Source organism: Drosophila innubila, assembly GCF_004354385.1.
Source record: "Drosophila innubila isolate TH190305 chromosome 3R unlocalized genomic scaffold, UK_Dinn_1.0 2_E_3R, whole genome shotgun sequence".
Classification (NCBI taxonomy): Eukaryota; Metazoa; Arthropoda; class Insecta; order Diptera; family Drosophilidae; genus Drosophila; species Drosophila innubila.
Genome location: NW_022995380.1, coordinates 17,646,876 through 17,671,133, shown reverse-complemented (window position 1 = coordinate 17,671,133; position 24,258 = coordinate 17,646,876). Strand labels below are relative to the sequence as shown.

The 24,258-nt window shown below is 39.5% G+C and overlaps 4 protein-coding genes across 7 annotated transcripts; 2 read left to right on the top strand and 2 right to left on the bottom strand.

Annotated features, from left to right (window-relative positions):
- Positions 1-79: 79 nt before the first annotated feature.
- LOC117790001 (PAX3- and PAX7-binding protein 1) lies at positions 80-4,428 on the top strand. Of its 3 annotated transcripts, XM_034629228.1 has the most exons (9): positions 80-448; positions 524-843; positions 1,358-1,592; positions 1,653-1,835; positions 1,959-2,615; positions 2,688-3,236; positions 3,297-3,489; positions 3,556-3,879; positions 3,944-4,428. In XM_034629228.1, the coding sequence occupies exons 1-9, from the start codon at positions 223-225 to the stop codon at positions 3,993-3,995; spliced, it is 2,739 nt and encodes a 912-aa protein (XP_034485119.1). In that variant the 5' UTR covers positions 80-222; the 3' UTR covers positions 3,996-4,428. The 3 variants fall into 3 exon arrangements, with proteins under 3 accessions (XP_034485119.1, XP_034485121.1, XP_034485120.1); XM_034629229.1 differs by lacking the exon at positions 80-448 and having other exon boundaries at positions 718-848; XM_034629230.1 differs by lacking the exons at positions 1,653-1,835; positions 1,959-2,615; positions 2,688-3,236; ... (1 more) ...; positions 3,556-3,879; positions 3,944-4,428 and having other exon boundaries at positions 524-848; positions 1,358-1,531.
- LOC117790002 (E3 UFM1-protein ligase 1 homolog) lies at positions 4,408-7,547 on the bottom strand. Its single transcript, XM_034629231.1, has 6 exons — positions 7,390-7,547; positions 6,322-7,322; positions 5,800-6,268; positions 5,430-5,740; positions 4,732-5,079; positions 4,408-4,675 (listed from the first exon to the last, which is right to left on the bottom strand). The coding sequence occupies exons 1-6, from the start codon at positions 7,464-7,466 to the stop codon at positions 4,533-4,535; spliced, it is 2,349 nt and encodes a 782-aa protein (XP_034485122.1). The 5' UTR covers positions 7,467-7,547; the 3' UTR covers positions 4,408-4,532.
- A 124-nt stretch (positions 7,548-7,671) lies between these two features.
- LOC117791493 (E3 ubiquitin-protein ligase RNF123) lies at positions 7,672-13,231 on the top strand. The gene is made up of 11 exons (XM_034631267.1): positions 7,672-7,929; positions 7,990-8,236; positions 8,422-8,567; positions 8,621-9,364; positions 9,426-9,708; positions 9,776-10,091; positions 10,151-10,560; positions 10,625-10,738; positions 10,880-11,530; positions 11,599-12,205; positions 12,261-13,231. The coding sequence occupies exons 1-11, from the start codon at positions 7,766-7,768 to the stop codon at positions 12,578-12,580; spliced, it is 4,002 nt and encodes a 1,333-aa protein (XP_034487158.1). The 5' UTR covers positions 7,672-7,765; the 3' UTR covers positions 12,581-13,231.
- A 712-nt stretch (positions 13,232-13,943) lies between these two features.
- Positions 13,944-19,581, bottom strand: LOC117791186 (soluble guanylate cyclase 88E). Of its 2 annotated transcripts, none has more exons than XM_034630867.1 (10): positions 19,386-19,581; positions 18,639-19,126; positions 18,201-18,324; positions 18,012-18,144; positions 17,623-17,954; positions 16,926-17,223; positions 15,445-16,471; positions 15,067-15,363; positions 14,210-14,488; positions 13,944-14,149 (listed from the first exon to the last, which is right to left on the bottom strand). In XM_034630867.1, the coding sequence occupies exons 1-10, from the start codon at positions 19,551-19,553 to the stop codon at positions 13,972-13,974; spliced, it is 3,324 nt and encodes a 1,107-aa protein (XP_034486758.1). In that variant the 5' UTR covers positions 19,554-19,581; the 3' UTR covers positions 13,944-13,971. The 2 variants fall into 2 exon arrangements, with proteins under 2 accessions (XP_034486758.1, XP_034486759.1); XM_034630868.1 differs by having other exon boundaries at positions 15,067-15,285.
- Between the last annotated feature and the right edge of the window lie 4,677 nt (positions 19,582-24,258).

Here is a 24,258-nt window from a genome sequence, read left to right as displayed (position 1 = left end):
GGTGGTAATTAACAAATCAGCTGACGGATATGCTGCTAGTCGATATATTTTTTTATCAGCCCTGGTTTCTATTCGATATGCTAATATCGAGTCGGTGATATCGACTTTTGTAGCAAAGAAGAAGAACTTTTTTTGCGAAAACGTCTTGTGGGCTATATTTGAGTTTTAATTATTGTGAAATACAGTGAATTACGTTTAAGATAATAAACCATAGTGTAGGAAATGTCGTTGTTTCGTAAACCTAAGAAAATACAGCGGCGCGTGTTCTCCAGTAATGCGGACGACGATGACAACGCGACACCCATGGAGGTAGATGGTGTCTTAGAAACACCCCCTCCGCCCATAATTTCACTATCCGGCAAGAGAGATAAAGATAAAAATAAGAAAACTATTAAACAATCCGATGACAACGGCAAGCCGAAGGCATTGCTAAGTTTTGCTGACGATGGTGAGTGCATTTAAATGTGATTATGTTTGGGATTGATTGTGATGAAAGTTGATTGAATTGTTTTCATGCTCACAGAGGACGATGGGGAAGTGTTTCAAGTGCGTAAATCATCGCACAGCAAGAAAGTCATGCGAATGCTGGACAAGGAGCGACGTAAGAAGAAGCGCGAAGAGCGAGCGGAGCACACTGGACACAGCGGACACATGGGTTTTGAGAATGGTAGTACTCCACAGCATTTAGAGTCGTCCAGTGCTATTGCTTCGGGTGCTGGTACTGCCATTTCTAGTAGATATAAAAGTACGTCGATAGCGAACGACAATGCGAGCGTACAGAGTAAAAGTAAAAAGTGTGATAATGATATGATCCAAACCGAAATACGCACAGACGACTTTGTGGTAAGGTTATTATTATTCAATTTTTCTACAAAAAACAACAAACAATTATTTACGATTTACGTACAAACCAAAAAATTATTAGAATATGGAGCAGTCTAATTTCCTATAGGAAAAATAAATAGCTTGGATATGTCTTTGGCTTAAAATATACAATTGGCTATAACTATTGCTCCATAAAAAAATGCTACAACCCTAAGATACATCCTTGTTGATTAATTAATTAAAGTAATTATTGTAAATAAGTTGGAAGTTAAATTTAGGTTGCTTATCTAATTATTGCTTTCAACTAATCCAGTTCTGTAAAGATTTAATGCACGTTTCTCTTTTGCAAAGTACACAGATTGAGATAAGCACAAAAAAAAATAAAAAGAGCAAATTTAATAAATTCATTTTTATTGGTTACAACATACTCTCTTCGTTTGTCTCGATCTGTGTATAATTCCTTTTAAAATCTTTAAAATCGACTTTTAAGTACGATTAATAATATTTTATTTACTCTTGCTCCCAAAATTAGCTTGTGGTCAAGAAGTCAGAAACCCCTGATGTTGTTTTAAATGGACGTGCCGCACTTTGTGCTGGTCGTGATGATATGAGTGACGATGAACGCCTAGACGATAGGGATAGTGATAAAGCGGGACACCGTTTCTCAAAGCCCGAGCACTTGAAACAAATGCTGGAGAGTGGTTCAATTCCGGACGCAGCTATGATACATGCGGCACGTAAACGCAGACAGCGAGCGAGGGAACAAGGTAAGGCCGAGGGATATGTTACGGTAAATCATTTCTTTAGTATTGTGATCTACTTTAAAGGTGCCGGTGACTATATACCAATAGAGGAGCCCAAAGAACCACCCAAGCTTAGCACACGCTTGCCACGTGAAGATGTCGAGGGGGATCAATCGGATGATGAGGAGCGCATGGATATGAACGACATAACGGGTCGGAAGGAGCGCGAAGAGCGTCGCGAACAATTCTATGCCGTTGAGAATGATTGTATGTAGTAGCTTAACAGTTTTATCGCTGTGTCGCAGACCTGACGTCGACTGCACGTCATTTTTGTAGATCCTAAGCATATTTTTTTACTTTGTCTAATCTTTGTTTAATTCATGACTTTAGTAACCGAGGAAGATTCCGATCGTGAGATGCACGAGTGGGAGAATCAACAGATACGAAAAGGAGTAACTGGCGCCCAATTGGTGCACGCACAGCATGAAACGGTTTTATCACGTTTTATGATAAAGCCAGCAGCGCCTAGTGGCACTGGAGTCATGGAACTGGAGGATGTAGTGCCACCATCAACTTCAACACTGCTGGAGCAGGCCTATGCAAAGAATGCCTTCGACAAAAGCAGCACATTATCATCGGTGATGCGATCAAGTTTTCCCAAGCCCAAAAAGGAGAAAGCAAAGCCAACGTCTTTGCGTACGCCACAAGAAATGCGAACTGCCATCACAACACGCCTTAACGAGCTGCAGGAACGCAACGACGATCATAGTGCCACCATAGCACGCATTGCAGCCGAGCTAAAATCATTGAAGCTGCAACAACTGGAGTGTCAACAGAATGCGCCAACGGCAGCGGCTAAATACAAGTTCTATCAAGAAGTCAAGTGTTATGTTAATGATTTAGTCGATTGCCTGGCAGCTAAATCGCCGCACATCAACGAACTGGAGAAACGCGCTCTACTGCACTACGGCAAGAGTCAACGCTATCTGGTTAATCGGCGTCGACAGGATGTGCGCGATCAGGCCAAGGAGATGGCGGATGCATCAAGTATGATGGCAATAAAAAAAATCTCTAATCTTAACTCAATAATTTTACGTCTTACTTTACTTGAATTCACAGAATCTGTGTCAACTGCAGTACGACGAACGCCGGAGTACGAGGAGCAAGTACGTCGGGCTGCTGAGCGTGAGGGTCGTCGCACACGTCGACGTTGTGAGCGAGAGCGCAACGATTTGTTGTCCTCTCATCTGGATGGCATGTCCAGCGATGATGAGATTGCCGATCAACAGCAGGAACAATGTCAAGCGGCTACAGCGCAAATCGAAACAGAAGCAGCCGAAGCTTTTGATGATGTCACCGATGATTTCTGCAAAATCGAACTGATACTTGTTAAGTTCTATGCTTGGCGCAAAACGGACATCAACTCATATCATGATGCGTTCGTTAGCCTATGTCTGCCCAAATTGCTGGCACCAATTGTGCGTCACGAATTGCTTGTGTGGTCACCGCTGCTTGAAGAATATACGGATATTGAAACAATGCATTGGTATCAAGCCTGCATGTTGTATGCATTCCAACCGGATGAAACCGTTGAGCGTCTGAAACAGGATCCCGATGTTAACCTGGTGCCCTCGCTCATAGAAAAGATTGTGCTTCCAAAAGTTAACTGTAAGTGCAGGCAAACAAATTGAGGTGTCATATTGTTATATTGTTATTGTTTTCTTTCAGCTTTGGTTACAGAATGCTGGGATCCATTGTCAACAACGCAAACGTTGCGTCTTATTGGATTTATTAATCGCTTGGGCCGCGAATTTCCGCTTCACAGCAGTAATAAGCAACTGAGAAAGCTTTTTGAGTCAATTATGGAACGAATGCGTCTAGCGCTCGAAAATGATGTATTTATACCCATATTTCCTAAACAGTAAGTCAAAAATAAGCTTATGCCATTATTTGATTATATTAAAATTCATTATCTTTATCATTGTAGAGTGCAGGAGGCCAAGGGATCGTTTTTTCAGCGTCAGTTTTGTAGTGGTCTGAAACTATTTCGAAATTTTCTCAGCTGGCAGGGAATTCTGGCAGACAAACCGTTGCGGGAGCTAGCAATTGGAGCACTCTTAAATCGCTATCTTCTGCTAGCCATGCGCGTGTGTACGCCAAATGATGCCATTGGCAAAGCCTATATAATTGTGAATACCCTACCAACTGTTTGGTTGGTGCCCAACAGCGATACGCTTAAGAATATGGAGCTATTCATTAACTATATTCGACAAACGTTGGAAAATTGTGATGCTAAAAATCCACTTTTCATGTATGTATTAAAAAAAACAAACAATTAAGAAATATAATTAATTTGCATTTTATTCTTTTAAAAGCCAATCCTGTGAGAAGGCGAAGCAAATACTACAAAGACTACATAGCTTATAAAGTGCAACCAACATACATATAATATCAAACTATGCTTATCATAATTAAATCTTAGCTCAATGATGGGTTTCTACAATCAAATACTCTGTCGGGTATTTCATACAACTTGGCTCAAAACTGTTAAAAATTATTACTCAAAAATTGTTCTTATGAAAAAAAAAAACAAATATTGTACATAATTCTAATAGCATACGTTAATTGTAATATTTGAAATGTGGTCTAACGCTAAAACATCTAATTTTCAAATATAAATCTATCAGTAGAATTAAAGCCATTAAATCTCGGTTGGAGAAAACACCTCCATAATTTTCAATCTAAAAAGTGATACAAATTGTGACACGAGTTTTTTTTTAAACCTTTATTGATTGTATTCAGGAGACTTGTGTGCATAGCAATAATAAAACAATTTTTAAATTATGTACACAATACTTAACAATTCCAAGATGCAATTTATTTCTAGACCATTACCATATTGTTATTTCTATCGGAGCTTTTTAATGCTTTGGGAAGCCCAAATTTTTTTTCTAAGAATGTCCTTTAATCAGCCTTAGAGACAGAGGCACGTGAATAGTTTTGGGCTAGTTCAACGACCTCCGTTTGCAGCGACTGTAATTGTTCGTTTACAGATTTGGATTCGGCACTGTCGGGCGAGGATTGTTGGAGCAATTGTAGGACGAGGTCTGCAAGAAAGCGATGTCTTAATTGAAATACATTTACAATTATGTAAGTTTTATACCATGATAACGGAGCAACAGCGCATTTTGTGGCTCATTTAGAGTGATTCGTATGTGTTGCAATATAGCTGAGACAAATTTGCCCGATGCATGCAGAATGCAACCAGTGATTGTTGTGAAGAGTATCAGAGCAGCCAGATGGAGTAATAGGGCTGGTTCATTGCACTCCAAAAGCTGTTGCAGCAGCTTCTCCTTGTGGCTGACAATCAATAAACGATCTTTTTTTTTATCAACTTTTTTTACAATCATACTGCAGGTTTTTAGCACAGCCTCAGTTGCCAGCTCAAAGTCATCGATGCTTTTGTTCAAGGCTTTATTTTGTTCTAATAACGCGTTGCGATACTGTGCATCTGTTAAAGGGAAAATCATAAGATTAGCTTCGTACAACATGCGAATTCTAAATATTTTTGTAAGAACTGCCAAAGCAGCTACAAAACATAAATAAAGATTTAAGATCTCAAAATGTGAATGGAAAAATGAGTAGAAAAATTAAGAATTATTTAGTTCAATAATATAAGGGAAAACTTGATATTATTTCTCTGACTCCGATTGAATGCTAAATTTTAGCTGGTTCCTTTGAAAAAGTAAAAATGGTATAAGCTGATTTTTTCGTGGCATTTATAGTTCCTATTTTCGCAACGATAGTTGTGTAGTTTGTTCTTATTGTTTGTCAAGTGCTTGTAACAGATGATTGACTTACCGCATTCTTGCACCAATTTGATGCGTTGATCGACATTAAGGTTTGTTGACTTCACCGACAGATTGCATTCGGCTGCCACGTAAAGCGTCAGTTCATTGCATATATCATTGCCAAGAGATTTAAGCAGATACTTGATCAATTGGGATTGTGTGTCGCTAGAGAACAGTTTCAGACCCTTCTCGTAAAGACGTATGTCCACGAGCAAAGTGTTCACACGTTCCTGTATGGCAGCATGAGTTTGACGTCGATTCGTTTGAGGTGTTGCCTCATACAGTTCCTGGGCCTTGGCTATAGCAGTCTGATTGAGTTGGCTATTGTTTGGATAAAAGAAATTGAGCAACGCTTCAGAGGAAAATTATTACAAACATACTTTAAGAAGAGTGTAGCAATTGGCTTAGCCAGGTGTTCCAGACCCTCCTCCTCCAGTGTTTTTTTTATTAGATTTGTTATATCTGAAGTTTTGACCAGCTCCAGAGGTTTACCAGATTTACGGTTACTGCCAGCGGTTGATTGCACCGTGTCCTCCTCATCCTCGCTGTCGTGATTGTGAGCAGCCGCCCGGCCACGTTGATGTTTCTTCGTAGATTTTGTTTTAGTTTCCCGACCCTGTGCTCCACCACCTGCCTTACCAGAGGCCGCCTTTTTGCGACGTTCGTCTCGCTTGTCCAGCTTGTCATCATCAGCGTCGTGAGAAGTGGCCATGGTGTTGCCCTTTTGTGCCAACGTCTTCTCCACAATATACTGCTGATACACGCCAGTGTCGATGGCTGCCTTGGCCTGAGCCTGGGCCATTTCCTGACATGGTTGCACCAGTTGCGTAAGATATGCCTGCGAGAAGACTGCAGAGAAGGATTACGGAAACTTGTTAAGCCTCTAAGTTTAGTTAATTTACCAATGCTATCCAAAAACACAAAATTGCTGGGATTGCAATGCTTCTGTGCCATTATAGCATCAAAAGCCTCCTCTATGTCTTCCTCTGACAAATTAGATGGTAATATGGTGGATAAGTCTAGATATTGCTTAGTGGCACTGCACTCATTCAGAGCTGCGACCACAGTCAACTCAATCAAGCGAGCGCCCAGTGCAACCCGCTTGAGGAACAGGAACTGTTCATTGGGGAACTGCTTGCGTATAAAAGCCTTGGGATCCGATATGCCCAGCTTGTTAATGGCCTCGTACTCTAGGAAACTGTTTTGCTTGTAGAATGAACTGACCCAATCCGACTGTGTCTTCGCGTAAATATGTGGCACGTACTGAGCATTGGCCAGCTTTGAGGTGACCTGACCGGCTGGATTAATTTCATCCAATAATGAATGAAAGATCTTCTCCTGCACATTAATCTGCTGTAGAATAATGGCAACATTCGTCGGCTTAGTGATAGCTGCCAAAGCACCACGGATTTTAGCCTTGCAACGTTGAATGTAGGCCTGAGTGAAGAACACTCGCGGATTCGTTGCATCCTGGCGACCCTTGATGATCTTGCCCAGATGTTTCTCCACCACATTATGCTGCAGAAAGTCCGAGGGTAGATCAAACTGTGACGTTAAATCGGATATGGATATTTCGCCCCGTTGAGCCAATTTCTCGTTGATCTCTTGTGCAATATGCGTAATGTAGTCCTCATCGATAAGCTGACCCAGCATAAGGTGTATTTGTGGATTCTCAGTCGCAATACGTTCCGCCAGCGTCTCAATTCGGGACAGATCGACATTAAGAGCTTTGCTGACCTCCACAAGATTGGCTCGTCCACCGTTAGTGTATAGCTCATCTTGGATTTCACGCTCCAAATGGTCTGGTGTTATATACTCCTTGCCATCGTTGGTAAACACAACGTCCAGCAGTTGCTTTTCCAGCAACAATGTCACAATTTCAATGCAATTGCGTTCAGAGAGCCTATTGTGTTGTTAATAAAATTGGTTGGCTGTAAATTAAGGCAGCTGTTATTTTGACCTTTACTTACTTTTGAAGAGTGGACGTTAGCTGAGCCTTTTGAAAATCAGCTGCCAAGCGTTTAATCTCATCCCAGTCGCTGCCCATTTTATTTACTTTTAGTTAAAATTAATTAAATTTATGTAAAATCGGATTCCAATTGGAAAACTTGTGACGCGTCAACAAAAAATTGAAGTTATCGATAATTGTATACAGCTGTCAACAGCTGTTTCAATCTGGTTCTTTTTTTTGGGATTTCTTTACTTCTGACATACGGTCACACCTTGTGCCTACAATATTATTTTTTAATTCAAATGTAAAAAAAAACTCGACATGGAAAATGTTAGTTCTTATGTATAAAGTGGGTATAAAGCAAGCGATGTGTTAAAAACACAAACTGTGCCAAGATGTCGATATCAAAATTATTCGTGAAAGTTTTCAATGAAGACATTTTTGAGCACCTTGACCAAGATAACTACAACTCCGACTTGGATGATGACTTTGATGGAGGAAACTGCTCTACCTTGCCGGATCCGCGAGTGCCAAAGCTTAATGAGCTCTCCGTGACAAAGTGCGTACTGTAAATGGTCCGTCATGTTGAGAAAAACTTCTATGTATCATAATTTCGCAGGCAAATGATCATTGTTAAAAACTGGCTAGAGGACAAATTTCAGCAGATACAAACAGATAGCAATGAGGAAATACGCCGACTTTATATAGACACAGAGGCTCGTATTGGTCCTGAATTGGCTATATTTGATGTGGACTATACGACAACGGTGCGTGTGTCCTCCGATAGACTGGCCTTGCGTTCCCAGGGCAGTTTCAATACAGTGCGCGCAAATTGTTGCGTTTATGGCGGACGTTGGATGTATGAGGTAATCATAGCTATTAAAATGTGTGGCATGGAAACGAGAATGGTAATGGGAATGGGGATGAGTTGGTGGTTGCTTAGTCGACGGTCAATGACATTGAACTGTCCAAACTCAATATAGTTTGGGAGTGTGGGTTGCACGTGCGCGTTATTGTCAAATTGTTGTAACACTTGATTCCTTTCATACAGATTCACCTGCATACCAAGGGCGTTATGCAAATTGGATGGGCGTCAGGTGTATGTACATTTAATGAGAATAGTGGCGTTGGCGACACAAAGTTTAGCTATGGATATGACGGCAGCAAGCAACAGGTCTGGCACATATCTACCAAGAAGTAAGTACAAAGATTCAATTGTATAACATATATTCATATGTATGTATTTGCAGATATGGTGATAAGTGGCAAATCGGTGATATCATTGGGGTCACCATCGATGTGGATCGCGAGATTATTGAATACTATCGCAACGGCCGTTCCATGGGCATCGCCTTTGACAAGATACAACGAGGACCAGGCATTACATTTTTTCCGGCCATCTCACTCGGATATACACAAGGTGTTCAGGCCAACTTTGGTAATCGGCCATTTGTGTATCCTGTTGTTGGCTTTCAGCCAATCATGGCACGCCCAATACTGAAGCTGCGGCGGGCGAACTTACTATTGGACTACCTCATCAATTTGGCTGGCATATTTTCTCATTATAATGCCCAGTCAAATAATGCAAGCAGTGATTCAAGCACTGAAATGCGAGTATCCACCAAAAAAACGGTCTATTGCATATTTGCAACGATGCTGATCGAGCGTTTTACGAATGAAGTCTTTGATCCCTATATTATTGAGGATGTACTGTTAACGCGCATTTCAAATATGACAACACTGGCGTCTGAAAAGGAAAATCCTCATAGCGTGCTTAAGGGTCTCTTGTCCTTGTTTTGGAACTTTATGGAGGCCGATGAAGTCAAGTTTGTGCTCCGTAAAGTGGTCAACGCTCTGCTGGGTACCTTCACACACACTGTTCAGGGTTTGGACTATGAGAAACATCGCCAGGCGCTAAGCGTTATGCATAGTATCTGTTTGCACGAGCAATCTCGAAAGTATTTGCTCGAGGGCAAGCTGTTTAAAAAGCATTGGTAACTATATCTATACGCTTTTGTTGGAATTCAATCTAATCAATAAATTTTTGGTTTCTAGCCTAGCCTTCTTTTTATACATACATCCGCTGGAGTTTTATATATTGGCGGATCTGCTACCTGATTATATGGCCTGGACACAAGGTATTGATGGGCCCAAGGACAAGTATCTAAACGTTGTGGAAAAGGTGCGCAAGATCACGGAGAGTTTGTATGTAGTCCAAAAAGATTTCCTCAATACGCTGATGAACAATAGGGATGGTAGCCCTGAATCTCCCTCCAGTCGTAAGCTATTTCTAACCAAAATGCGACGATATGTCATCGATTTGAGCATGGAGCAGCGCGTAAGCTATACCCATAGACACTTTGCTTGTCTGAAGATTAACTTATCTTTGCTTATTGTATGCGCAGCCTTTTCATGCGTTTTTCTTCATGCAATCGAGCATTCAGCATCCATTGGACGCACCGGTGGCGCTCGCATTTGTTTCCATTTTAATCGATCAGGTGCGCACGCTTTTCAAGGAGGAGCTGCCTAGTCATGTAATGGAAGTGAACGCTGAATTCTTTATGGATGGAACTTTCGACTACATGCATTTTGATCGCGTTGGTGGAGTTTTGTCACATCTTCGCAAGGTTCATAGGAGTGATATCGATTCACATTTTGGCACAGAGCGTACCCAGCAAATCTATGACGAGGATCGCAACTCTATACGAGCCAACGAAGTGGGTATGTATGCAATGGAACTTAATTAGTTTGCTTCACTTGTAGAGATATAATATTTTCAGATACAACGCTTTACCTGCTAGGCGAAAATATCAACAATATGGCAGTCATTGGACATGCACAAGGGGCCAACAACTCAACATTTACCCACTTTCTCAATCCGCGGGTGCCACAAAATTCAGACGCTGCTCCAGGCAATTCGGCATCCGAGGCAAGTATTTGCGAGCTGATGGACATTTGTGTACTGTTCTACTATTCGGCCGGTCACAAGTATATTGTAAAGATAGCAGCGGTGCGTGATGAGATAGCTACACTAAATGAGGTTCTAATGGAGACCAAATATTATCGCGAGGACATCGAGAGAAAACTTATAGCACTGGAGGAGCATGCCAATGTCTGTATGAATGAGAATCATCAGCATGTAATGTCCGAACTACGTTCAAAGTTCAGTCAACGGCAAAACGTATTTGCGGTAAGTGCATCCAACAAGAAAATAGGAATTTGCTCCGACTAACGTGTGCTCTTTATTTTAACAGACTCGTTCAATATCGTTGGCAAGGAAACAGGTTTGGTTACGTGCCGTCGCCTTGAGCAGTCATCGTCGTGCGCTTTTTATATGGCTCCTGGAGCGCACCCTGCGCACCTTATCGGTAATATATTCTTCTTTAAGGCAACATAATAATGCAGTATCGAATATTATTTAAATTATTTCTGGTATTATATACAAAAAACAAAAAAAATTAAACTTTGTTGCACACTGTATTGTTAATCGAATCTTATTGTCTTTATAGAGCGCATCAGTCACTGGACCACTGTTCTCCTTTGTGCCTGAGGTATACATTAATACCTTGCCCATTTTGCTGGACACTGTAATGGACTTTAGTCATCACGATGTACGCGTTCAGTTTGAGGTATCGGATTCCGAGTGCAGCGTTAATGCCGCCGCTGAGTTTTTGGCCATGCATTCGGCGGACTCGCGGATTGTACTTGCTTCCTGCAAGGATTCCCTGTTGCAGGCATTGGGCACACTCACGTGCCACAAAAGTGGAGTACGTGCTTTGGAGCGTGCCTCCAAACGCGCTCAGGCTGCATTGGTTCGCGCCCTTTTGCGTCCCTATGAGAATCGGGCCTGGGGTCAAAGCAATTGGCTGCTGCTGCGCTTCTGGCTGGGCGAGGGATATGCCTTTAAGGATTCACGTCAGCCCAGTGTATGGCAAGGTGGCTCACAGCCATTAAATCAAGGCTTGTGCCGTAGTCGATCACGAAATGAAACGCACACTGGATTACTGCACAATGTGGCACCGGCGAATCCATCCAAGCATTTTCAGCGCTTGATTGGCTCTAAGCTGTATGAGGACGAGCCGTTTGCCACCACTTTCCTCAACTCTGTATTGAGTCAGCTAAACTGGGCCTTCTCTGAATTCATACTGCTGCTCCAGGAGGTAAGATTCATATTATATATTATCGGTGATATAAACTCATCGCTTAATATTCTATGTGACTTTTGCAGATACAAAACACGGCACAGCGTCAGGAGAACACACTTTTTGAGCCCAAGCAACTGAAGATCTGCTCTATGTGCTTTGAGCTGACGGTGTCACTGATGCGTTGTCTCGAAATGATTCTAACAGTTGCACCGGACATTGTGGCCGATGAATCTCGGGCAAATAGTGACTTGCTACTAAATCGCATTTGCCAGCTGATCAGCCAGGTTCTGTCACGTGTAACAGTTCCGCCGGGCTGCTTTCAGTTTGTGGTGGACATGTGCTCTGCTGATCTAAATGCCGTGACTCACTTTCCAATAATTAGTGCTGCGCTTGGCATATTGTTGGCCTTGTTGCGCAATGAAATGAACAGCGATATAACGCCACAGAAGGTGACGCGCATATCACGCGCCTTTCTAACCGATCCCAGTTTTCAGTTTGCCACTCTGGAGTTTGCGCTGGGTGAGATACGCACTCCATTGCTGGAGCAGAAGGAAATACCACGCGGCAACTTTGATCCCTCGACGCGACCAAATATTGATCCACTGACTAATGATGTACGGGTGCCGCATCTAAATAATTCCAAACGCATACGGGCTGATCCGCCTATCATTAAATTTGCTCTTAATGATTGTGAGTAATTAACCATTAGGAAATTTTAGCCTTACTAATATTCGTTATTGTTTAGATCCGACGCACGTGTCCCCGGATGAAATCGAAGATGTGCGTCGTCTAATTGAGAATCTGCGCATCAAACAGTCTTTGCTGTCAGATATAACGTTGCCCTCAGAGGACTCGTTGTGCCCGATTTGCTGTGCCAAGCCCATCACTGCCGTATTTACACCATGCAAGCATCAATCGTGCAGCGACTGCATCATGCAGCATATGATGAACTCAAAGGTATGCTTCTACTGCAAGACAACCATACAGACCATCGAAACACTGGACGGCACGCTCATATATTCCAATCTTGAATCGGGTCAAACGCCAGCGAGCGAGAGTACTTGAAAATCCCACCGCGAAATAACCACCAAATCCTTAAACCCAACAAATTCTAGTCACTTTCCAAACGGATTAATTGCAACGCTTCAATTGTGGTTACAAACACATACATAATTATAGATATTACATAGTAAATAGATATATATATATATTTTTACTTTGGTTTTTCTTTGTATGCTTGCATTATTTCCTCAATGTGATATGCTTAAGTGCAATTGAAGAAAATTAACAAAAATTGTACAGAAACAGATTGGAAATTGATTAATTTCCTTTTATATAATTTATGATCTCAACATATTACTCTTTGATCTAAACTTACAGAGTATTGTATTTATGTTAATCTAATATATTGATTTTTTGTGTTCATTATGCATTTATTGAGAGTAAACAGTTAGTATAAAAGATAGTCAACATCTAGAAACTTTTATCAATTAATTAAGTTTACTTGGTTTTGATATTTATCTACCAACTAAAAATTACAACGACTATTAAGTAAAACAAATTCAGGCAATTTCCTTTACAATTAGCGTCGCTTTTCCCACAATCTTAAATATTCATTTTCCTATATACATATTATGTATTAATGGCTGGACCTAAAGTTGATGCATTTCTCGGAATACAAATATAAACTTTTAATGCCCTTTTTGTACTTGTTCATTCTTTGCCTTTGTATTTTCATTTGCACTGCTTTTTTAAAAATATAATTAAGTAATCTAATGCATTTACTCCTACAAATATACTGTTTTTCAATATAATACATATATAAGTACATAGCATATTTAGTATACAATATATTTGAGCACATTTATGTATACATATATGTGTCAGGTGGTACCAGGATGTGTGAAGCCTTAATTTAACAATATTTATTTTATTTTGTGTATTGTCATTTTCAAGAGGTCAAGAAATTTGTATCTTGCGATTTAACATAAAACACTATAAATAGGTAATAGATTTGTATATATACAGTAACTCAAGTAATTGTCTTAACAAAATAAAGAATTCAAAAGTTTTTCCTTTATTTTTAGAATTTGAATTATATTCTGTGGCACCCCTGATTAATTTTATCAAATTTGTTTAGTACCATGGGAAACTGGAAGAAAAAAAACAAGAAAAGGGTAAAATACAATTTGCGAATTTTTTTCATTGTTTAAAGAATTACTTGACATACTGTATATATATTTTTAGAACAATTGTGTTTCTATAGTTTATTCAACACTTATCAGTTCACATAGAAAGCCTTTCAACTAGCTATATTCACATACTAGTTACACATATAGTAGATAATGAGAATCAACAACTAACTAACCTCTAATAATTGCTCTCTTTTGACTACAAAGCGCGCGGGAACATTGAGAAACATACGATATAAGGAGTTTGTCAGTATACTTAGTTCTCTAGAGCAGATTACAGGCATTCGAGTGCACGCGATGCGAATGTCGTCCATTGCCGTGTCCAAATCCGCTGCAGCATTGATGTGTTATGGGGCCGGAGGTGCGAGCATGTTGAAAACTCTGACTGTTGCTTAGCTTGTGCTCATGCACCGCATGATGACAACTAGGCGCATGGCTGTGCCTGTCAAGCGGCCAATTAATATGACTTTTACAATACAATGACTGCGTTGAGAATTCTTACCCATGATTACAAATACTCGAATCGGATATAGAACTGGGCATTGCGCGACCCAATGCTTGTGGCGGTGGTGGTGGCAGGAACAGTGGACAACCACCAGCTGCCAAGTCACCGTCACCGCCATCATGTCCGAAAATGGCAAGACGCATATTGGCTACCTTAGTTGTCGACTGGGACTCCACTTCCTGTGCTTCCTCAATCATTTTGTCCAACTTCTCCATGGCCCTTGTTTGCTTGGCGGCCAGGAAAGCTTTGCGTGCCGCCTTGGACATGGAGTGGGGTCTGAAATACACAGGATTATATCATAATAATAAATATTATGGATATTCTTTCAGAGCCCTGTATTCAATTTCCACCGATAATTCCAATAGCAGCTATAAGATATAGTATTTCGTTTTGTTGAGCATATATCAGACATTACTAATATTGATCGATCGTTCCTATAACAGATATATGATAAAGTGAACCGATTTGGACCAAATTTGGCCAAAGTTTATAGGATAAAACTAAATGTATAATTTAAGACAATGTTAGAGATATCTGAGGAACCAGGAGTGTGTTTTATACCACATGTAGGTTGATTGTCGACTGATTTTATCTATGGCTGCTATATGATAGAAAGATCCGATCCGGCTGGTTTCCACATATATACTGCATGCAACAAATAGACGCACTTGCTCCATGTTTTCATGAAGATAAACTGAGACATAACTTTTCCTGATCAAGAATATATATATATATTTTATGGGCTCTGTTACGCCTTGTTTAATGACAAAATTTCAAGAAAAATAAGAATACACTTTGGAAGATAATGATTACAGATCATTTTGGATTCAACTTTAAGTTAATCCAGAGCTCACCTGGCTGGCGCGGAACAGGAACGATGCGGTGGTGGTGAATGCAAGGATATCGATGTCATGGAATCATTGGAGCCAGGTCGAATGCTTTCGCTTTTGGCCTGCACCACGGCAGGTGCTGTGCCCACCAGCACAGGCGGTGACTTTGACCGACGCATGGGACAAGCACTAGGTTTGGGAGCGAGAATCGCAGCTGTAGTTTTGGTGGCCACCTTGGATGTACTGGCGATAGCGGCGACTGACGGAGGCGGTGGCGTATTGGACGCTTCCAAGGTGGTTCTAGTTGAGAATGTGATTTTTCTAATTAGAGTGAAAGCGATGCAAATGACTACATCCCAATCCGTTGGCCAAAGCAAATGAACGAACTGAGCTCGGACTTACTTCATCTTGGCTCCCTTGTCCCGGTCTAGGGATGCATTGGATGTGGATGGTCTCAGAGCGGCGCTGCTGCAAGTGGCTGTTTCCCGTGGTGGTGCCGTTGATGGTGGCGTTAGCTGATCCATGACGGCCAGTTCCTCGGCCGTAAACACGTCTGGATTGCTGGGTCTTGGCTTTGGCGGAGCACTGCCAATGCGAAATGGTGGCGTCGGACTGAAGCCACAGGGTGATTGGCTGTTGTTGTTGTTGCTGCTAGAATTTGCAAGCGAGCCACGTGAGATTTGCAAATCCTCGAGAAACTCCTCGGTATCCAGTATAAGTGAGCCAAAGATGTCGCTGGGAGAGCGCATGAAAACGTGACCAGTGGAATTGGAGCGGGATTCGCGCCGCTTGTTCTGATCTGGATAACAACTAGCACCAGCATTGCTGCGCACTGGGGAATTGGCAATGCTACGCCTTGCCACATCCTTAAAGGTTACCGGCGAGTAGATGCGACTACCGCGCTCATCAGCAGCTGCCACATTTGTGGTTGCCGATGTGGCTGTGGCTGTGGCTGTTGCAGCCGCAGGCGCATGATGAGCCAATGCTGTCACTGCAGCCACTGTACCGCTAACTCCCAACACCACATTGGCCAGCGAAGTCTGGGGAGGATCTGCTGGCGGCGGTGCAACGGTTGTTGCTGGCTTGGGAGCTGGCATTATCGCTTTGGGGATCGGTGTTAGCGGCGGAGCAGCGGACATCGGATGCAGTTGTAGCCCAGAGATCAGTTGCAGCGGCAGGCGATTCTCGCGCTCCTCCAGCCAGTAGGTCTTCATAGTGCCCTTGCCCTTGACATCGATTTCACCGCGCTCGAGTATCTTATAATTGGGTCCAATTAGCACCTTTGTGGACTCCGATATGTGTATTTTCATGGCAATGCTGGTCGATTCCATTCTAGAGGCGGTATTAACGCTATCTCCAAACAGGCAATAACGTGGCATCTTTAGGCCCACAATGCCAGCTACGACGGCGCCCGAGTGAACGCCCACACCTGGTCAGAGATATATCAGAACATCGAAATCAAAACCTAGATTTAGTGAATAATTTTTTTTTAATAAATTTAATAAATTTTAGAATGAATAAAGAGACATTCCGCTTAAAAATCGGTTGAGTTTTGATAAAGTTATGACAATTATGAAGTTGGTCAGACTTTGGATTTAGCATCTTTGCAAGTTTAAATTGTTGTCCAACTAGGCAAAATTTTTCCAAGAAAATGAAAGCTTTGAATCAAGTTTAAAGCGTTGTTTTATAATAATTTATAAATATATTTTTAATTTTTAAAATTTTAACGGAGGACCCTTAGCATCAAAATACGGATAAAAATATATGGTTCCTATATCGACTCGGCTTTTGTTGCTGATAAAGAATATTTGTATATAGTTATTAACTTTGTTTAATCAACCACGTCTCCGTTTGCCTGTTATAAATGTATAAAGATGACTTACGTATTCTTAAATGTTGACCCGTTGAAGGATCCTTTAAATCGGTTATGGCATCGACCATATCCAAGGCCATATCACAGACTCTCTCGGCATGATTCGCATCCTTATCCGGTGCTCCGGCAACGACCATATAGGCATCGCCAATTGTCTCAACTTTGTAGACCGAATTCCGTTCGGTTAGAGTATCAAAGATTGAGTACATGGCATTCAACATGGATACCACCTCCATGGGCGTAATCCGACTGCAGATCTCGGTAAAGGTCACGATATCCGAGAACAAAATCGAAACACTGTCAAACATCTGTATGAAAAACGGAAAATAAGAATAAAGATTAACGAGATTTATTTCATGAGGAATTATTAGCTAAATAAAAATGTAGTTCATTTATATTTTGATGAACTTGATTAGCTGTTTCTGATATGGTTGAATTTTAAACTATTTTTTAACTGGCCATAACATACTCAATGGATTCTAGTGTCTTAAATTATAGCTGGAACTTAACTCAAATATGAAAAAGTTTTAGTGATTAATGAAATATATTTTTCTGAGAATTTCCTTGTTTTTTTCTGATTACAAATTTTCTCAATATTGGTTTCCTAATTTTTATTTCCCTTTTACAATATTTCGAGTATTGTATTCCTTTTTGTCCTTTTTACGTGTCAAACGTGTCAAATATGTATAGCAAGTTATTAGACGCACCTCACAGGTATCTATGGGATTCTCGCCTCGTCTCAGACGATCTGCCACCTGCTTAGGTATCATCTGATACAGTAATTCATCGGTGCGTCGCATTTCCTCGTCAAGCTTACGCATGGACTCTTCCAGCTTCTTTGATTTTTGTTGTTCCTGATCTAGCGCCAGTTTCAGCTCCACAGACTGCTGTGTGCCCGCAAGCATAAGGTCTCTGCTAAAATCGTGCATGGACAGATCGTTGATGTAGAGACCCGTTGTAATCAGGGACGTCAGATCGGGCATCACTGGAGTGCCCAGAAACATAATCATGCGCCAGTTTTCCATATAAACCATTTGACCTGAAAGTGTTCACAAAATTCATATTTGCAGCTAAGTTAACCCACCTAAAACGTTACCTTTGAGTCGGAGTGACTTTTCTGGTTCACTGCCATCGTCGTGCAGCATCAAATCCCCGTTTTCGGCATCCAATCGCTCTGTGACCGGATCCACGGTAACCAGCTCGAATATGTTGTTTGTGCGATTCAATATCTAACAATTAGTTTAACTAGATTAATTTTGAATACTAGAGAGCTCGCAGTACATACGGTTTGGAACTTAAACGCAATTAGCGGTCGCACCAGATCGAACCAGGCCGTAATTTTCTTGCCCAATAATTCCGGTAATATGACCATCAAAGAGTTGCCAATGCTGCGCACAACCATGTCAGCGCTATAAGAGAGAGGGGAGAATTGGATACTGTAGAAAAGCAGGCTCTAATTTATAACACACTCGTATTATAAACATTATTTTCATTATTAACAAAAATCTACATTTGTATAGGATTAATTTTTTATAATATTTGAATATTGACATTCGTTGCAATTTGCAATTTTGAATGTAATTTTTTAAATTATAATTTTACTCAAAATATAATATAAATTAGAGCAATTTTTATTATTATCTTAGTAAAAAACAAATTAAATTCTATTTCAATGAGAGTAACTCTTTTTTAATTGTGACTGAGAGTAGGATCTTCCACTTACCCAAATACAATGCAAAATGGGAATATCTCGAATAACACGTGGGCGCTAATGGGCAAATGTTTCTCCTCGCGGGTCATGGCCAGGGAAGCGAGGGTAAAGGCGCGGTTGTCGAATGTCAGCTGAAAGGTCACGTGTACCGTGTCGAATAATATCTCCTCGCGCACCAGCTCAATGTGCATCTCCTTGTGGTAGAAGTAGCGTGCCACCTCACGTATTTGCCCCATCGTGTAGTACACAAAGCCACGCCTCTTTGAACGATAGTGCAATGTGAGACCCTGCTTTGTTTCATTCTCACAGATGAAGCTTGGCGCACGCATACGCGGATATGAGAACTTTAGATACTCATGCAGATTATCCAGACCATTGAGAAAGTCTCGCATATGTCGTCCCAGCACGGATAAAACCCGATCGTAGCCATACTGACCCACAAAGCCAACAAAATAGACGCCCAATCGATCCATAAACTCGCGCTCCGATACGCCCAAAACCTGTAAATATTTTGTATACTTTATGCACGGATACTTTGTAAGAATTTGATACAATCAAATAACTCTATAACGTACTTTTTGTTAAGGACCGACTACTCTGTATATAAGTAGCTTTTGTCTTAATTTTCTTTAAAAAAAAAAAACAAATACGAGTAATATTTAGACTAGGATAATGTGGTATCCTTATTCTTAATATTGAATTTTTTTAAGTACGTTATATAGCAATTTGATTGTATTCATTTATTTTCGCATTTCCCACCGTTTGCGCCTTCTTGGCCAGCTTCTGGAGCAGGTTCTCGGGGTAAACCTGATGCACGCTGAATGAGGGCGCATCGATGCCCGCCTGTCGTCTTATATCCTCCCATTTTTCCTCGCCGTACACTGACTTGATGTACTCGGATAAATTCTCCAACAACAGTCCATACATATTGCCAATGAGCTTGTTTTAAGTATTTTCCGCAGAAATGGTCTGAACTTTCACCTAGTTGACACGATTTTGGCACATTGCGACGAACTGCATTGGCAAAGACCTGTTGATTAAAGTTAAAATTCTTTAGGCATAACAATTTCAAAATTTGTTAATAATATATTTATATATATAAATCACTAGAACATTAATATTCCCCTCTACCATTTGTTTCACATTAAGCATTCGCCTTGTGGCTAGTTTGAGAACTTGCAATGATCATTTTTTTATAATTGGTATATAGATAGAAGTTTCAGCAAGCTCCGGTTGGCTTTAGTTTTCTTGACTAACTGTTTGCATTTTGGCCAATTCCCCAAAGGCCACCGGCCAATGTTGACTTTTGTGCAATGCGCCAGACATTTGGCGCCTCATAATTTATGCCAGCCCCAAGTCAAATCAGTTGATGTCTTTCGTTATTTTTTTCTGTGTTGCCTTTGGGGAATATGTCAATAGATTGGCTCGTCTTTTGATGCCTCGATTCCATCAAAGCCATCGTCACATTTTGGTTTAAATCAACAGTTGTGGGGCCAAGTGATACAAATTCGTTGTGATTATTTGTCCAATATTACGGGCTCTTTATTTCGAATGCCAGATGAGAATCTTGACAGAATAGATTTTTACTTAGAATTGAAGTTGCTTTCTTTTGCTCATTACATGCATTATCCTCATACCTTAGTATTTACTGTACCGGGTATCAAGCTAAAGTGCTAGTAAATAGGCCATCTTAACTGAAATTATTCTGCCTGGCAGACATCTGTTTGTGGATAAAAAACATTTTACAGCTCAGCAAGATGCTAATTGCATTTTATTTGCTTTTACGTTGCAGTCTGGAAAGCCTCTCAGAGTGTCTGCTCATCTTTGAGTGTTTTGCCAATTAAGGAAACTGAAAAAAGCTGAATTGACTTGTCTATTAAAAGTGTATTAAATAACATTGCTGGTATGCATAAAATGCAATTAGTTGTCCCGTCTTGCGGCTTAATTTTACTGGAAAACTCAACAAGTCATACAAGCCCTGTGAAGAGTATGCAATTAAACAGCGCATACGCACAGTGGATGCTTGATCTAACGTCACGAGATTATGGTTATTTTTCTAGAATATGACTCTAATATGACAGTAAATTAAAAAAATGTTCTTTAAATATTTCTTAAATATGAATTTTTTATTTATTGTTTTAAAAAAATATATATATTTCGTGTCAGAACTTTAGTTTGAATCAGAATATACAAATATTATATTTAAAAGCTTAAAGATGTGCTAATATAAAGAGAAAAATTTAAAATTTAATTTATTCTCTGCTAGATTTTTTATAAATACCACCGTGATACATAGTGTATTCATATTCTCTCGATGTGGGATATGGTTTTTATCAGCTTACAATTTAAGCTAATTCGAAGTGCAATCAGAGGAAAGTTTGTACATGCATTGCAGCTTTTATTGTCTTCCAAAATGGCTGTAAAAACGACAAAGTCAATTTATTTGTACATAGCCAACAATTAAGTATAAATGCGCAGGACAATTGTTATTTATACCATGGCTTGCATTTACCATTGCTATAGTTTTGTTGGAAATCTGGGCTATGTCTTGGCTTGAATCAACGCTGATTCAATTGCTTTCAAAGGGCACCTGTCGCTGCAGCTGGCACAGTAATTGGCATACATTCAAAGCTCGATTGCCTTGAGGATCCACAAGAGCAACTTGCATAATAAACAGCGGCGACATCAGAGACACTTGCAGCATATGTTATTACCGACTTCAGTCACATATGTTCGTGTCAATTGGTAGTCATATGTAGGCCATTACAAGCTGTAAATTGAGTTATGCACTTGAGCGCATTCAAAGTCATATGAATAGTCGACGGATAGATGAGATAAGACTCCGTCTTGCACCTCAAGGCTGCACTTTCTTACAATGTGCTGTAAATTACAAGTAGGATGTCAACCCACAAATTGCGGCGCCACAAAGTGCGTCCTGGCATAACAGATGAGACTACAGTAAATTGAATGTGTCAGGCAAAAGGTAAATTCACAAATAATATAAACTGAATACGACAAACAATTGGATACTAAAGAGCAGCTGCCTAACTAATTAGCTTATAAAGTGATAGGAAATATATTGTATAGTAAATAGATTGACTGCAAGGACTTCAAACGTGTCCTTAGATTGTTGCCTTTCGCATTGAACAGTTCTTAAGCTGCTCAAGCTTAACATACATCAAAAAGCACAAATCTCACCAGTAAATACGATAAAGGACGAAAAAACAGCAAGAGAATGATTATAACAAGTGATTTCAACTGGAAGATACCCTTTACCCAATACAGAAGTAATAATGGAAATATTTTTTTTTATAATAAGTTTTGTTTATAATTTAACTAGTTTTAAATAGTTTTTTGCTAATAAGTTATGTTTGTAATTTAACTAATAAATTAGGTAGGTTATATAGGAAATGCTAGCTAAACATTTCATTTTACAATTTACATTATATGCTTGCCTTATCCAATGAAATACTAAGCCTGTGTTCTATACATTTACGGGGTATAAGGTTAAATAAAATCCATTATTCTCACTTTGCATTGTTCTATTTGCGCTTTATTGCCATTTGTTTTGTCATAAACATATTTCATTGTATTCTTGATGGTTATCCGCACTCATGCCAAAGATTCGCCCATTCACAAATTTATTGTCGGGGCAAATCATAAAAAAATTTCAAACCGAATGTGAAATTGAGGAAAACAAAATAATACATTTATGGAAAATCAAGTACTTTATTTGCATTTCGCTCGCCCGCTTTTCACTTCATTGCATTTTTATGAAATACGATAGGAAGTGTATTTATTAAGACGAAAGTAATACATAAATTGAATACTCTTTGAAGTTAACAATATTGCGCACTGGATATTGACTTTCAGCAGAGATTGTTTTATTTGATAATTTTCTTCAGTTTTTATGCTTTTGTATTTCATTTTTATCCAGTTTAAATTTAATTGCCCATAACATTTTATATAAACCAAAACAGAATCCCTTGACGTCAGTCTGACAAAACGGGGAAAATGAGAAAAGCTTTTCTCTTTTTATTTTAATTTTTTGTTTTTCCGTTTTCCTGTTCGTGTTTTTGGAATAATTTATAAAAAACAGCAAGGCTAACGTTAAAGCAGATAAATCTTCATGAAATATAGATACAAAATAAAGGAAAAATCTATCTAATGTATTTATAAAACCAAATTATGTCTGAACAATGAAATGTACAAAATAATCTCACAAAAGCCAAATTTTTAAAAAAATTGTCAACACAACATTGAAGATTGTACATGAATATTAACAACAATATTAGAATTGGAAAAAACAGCTCTCAATTTCGAAAAGATTTGGCATTTTGAATCGAAATCAGTAAACGCCCTCGAAACACTTGTGCCGAACAGATCATAACAATGTCCAAAATTCTGTCAACTCGTTCGGCTTTAATAATAATATATTTTTATTACATTTTCTCATGCCTTGATTTTGACATGCAATTACGTTGTGGCTTTTATTCATGAATGGAATGATACATGTTTTTATTTAAAAATATGCAAATGTATATGTTTGGTTTAGGTTTGTCTATTTTGTATACATTTTGGCAAAATAATAAACAGGATGTGAGTCTGTTGCTCGGTGACGTCAACTGCCTATTGTTAGGTGGAAGGAAACGCAATATTACGATTTGTGAGAGTATTCTAATTATTTCAAATATGTCCATTTATATCTGATGCTAACCGAGCTGTTAACAAAAATATTGGTGCAACAACTCTAAAACAACCGACAGAAATTGTACATTTCCCAGTGAAATGTCAGAATTTGTACTGATATTAAACTGACAGAAATTGGGGCTTGTAAACTGCAACCTATGAGATCCATTGAATTCCTCACACACTGAGCCTAACCATTTCCGTTTTCTTTTCACAATTTGTTCTCCAGATTTTTCCCAGAACTGTATCTATATTCATACAATTTTAGTAAATTAAGAGTCACGTATCAGACAAAAGAGGAATTCTGTGTAATATTTTGTAATAGATACTGAGTTTTTTTTTGATCGACCGGATTTAATTTAATTTTTAGTATTTATCCTTGCCCTACAAGAATTTCATAGTTTTGTAAATCATATTCTATAGTCGATAAAGCCGATTTAGTAGAGTAAAAACGAATAAGAAAACGTGTACCCAGATTTTCGCAGTTTGTTATCATCAATCACCGCAAATGATGAGTTTAACATTTTCAAGGCAACAACTGCAATATGCATATCAGGGGGCAACATAGGTTAGGGATATTAGTTTTGGCGGTTGCACAGTTGACCTTAATGTCCTTGACCGTTGTGCAGCTAGCTCGAATGATGAGCAAATTTGTCGTCCTTTTTGACAGTGAGTGATGATGTGAAAAAAACTAAATGATTTGGACAGGCTTTCCACAAGATTTCAGTTCAAGGTGCATAAATGTGGCAGGCTCGCTTAACATATATGTCACTTGACTTGATTTGATTCAATTTTTTAGACTTGATGAATACTTACGTCATATAAAAAATTAAAGCAAAAACATTGGCGGCTGGCGTACATTTTTATGAATTTATAAACAAACGAAAGGCAAATAAATTATTGAAGCCAACACCTACTGGCATTGGGAAAATATGTATTTCTT

Bases quoted from the DNA above. Each gene is read 5' to 3' on its own strand.
- LOC117790001 (XM_034629228.1), top strand. From the start codon at position 223: ATGTCGTTGTTTCGTAAACCTAAGAAAATACAGCGGCGCGTGTTCTCC. The intron at 2,616-2,687 runs GTATGATGGCAA...TTGAATTCACAG, and splicing joins GGAGATGGCGGATGCATCAA to AATCTGTGTCAACTGCAGTA. The intron at 3,237-3,296 runs GTAAGTGCAGGC...GTTTTCTTTCAG, and splicing joins TGTGCTTCCAAAAGTTAACT to CTTTGGTTACAGAATGCTGG.
- LOC117790002 (XM_034629231.1), bottom strand. From the start codon at position 7,466: ATGGGCAGCGACTGGGATGAGATTAAACGCTTGGCAGCTGATTTTCAA. The intron at 7,323-7,389 runs GTAAGTAAAGGT...ACAACACAATAG, and splicing joins CTAACGTCCACTCTTCAAAA to GCTCTCTGAACGCAATTGCA. The intron at 5,080-5,429 runs GTAAGTCAATCA...TCCCTTTAACAG, and splicing joins CAAATTGGTGCAAGAATGCG to ATGCACAGTATCGCAACGCG.
- LOC117791493 (XM_034631267.1), top strand. From the start codon at position 7,766: ATGTCGATATCAAAATTATTCGTGAAAGTTTTCAATGAAGACATTTTT. The intron at 7,930-7,989 runs GTGCGTACTGTA...ATAATTTCGCAG, and splicing joins AATGAGCTCTCCGTGACAAA to GCAAATGATCATTGTTAAAA. The intron at 10,739-10,879 runs GTAATATATTCT...TTGTCTTTATAG, and splicing joins GCACCCTGCGCACCTTATCG to AGCGCATCAGTCACTGGACC.
- LOC117791186 (XM_034630867.1), bottom strand. From the start codon at position 19,553: ATGTATGGACTGTTGTTGGAGAATTTATCCGAGTACATCAAGTCAGTG. The intron at 18,145-18,200 runs GTATGTACTGCG...ACTAATTGTTAG, and splicing joins TTGCGTTTAAGTTCCAAACC to ATATTGAATCGCACAAACAA. The intron at 15,364-15,444 runs GTAAGTCCGAGC...CACTCTAATTAG, and splicing joins GACAAGGGAGCCAAGATGAA to AAAAATCACATTCTCAACTA.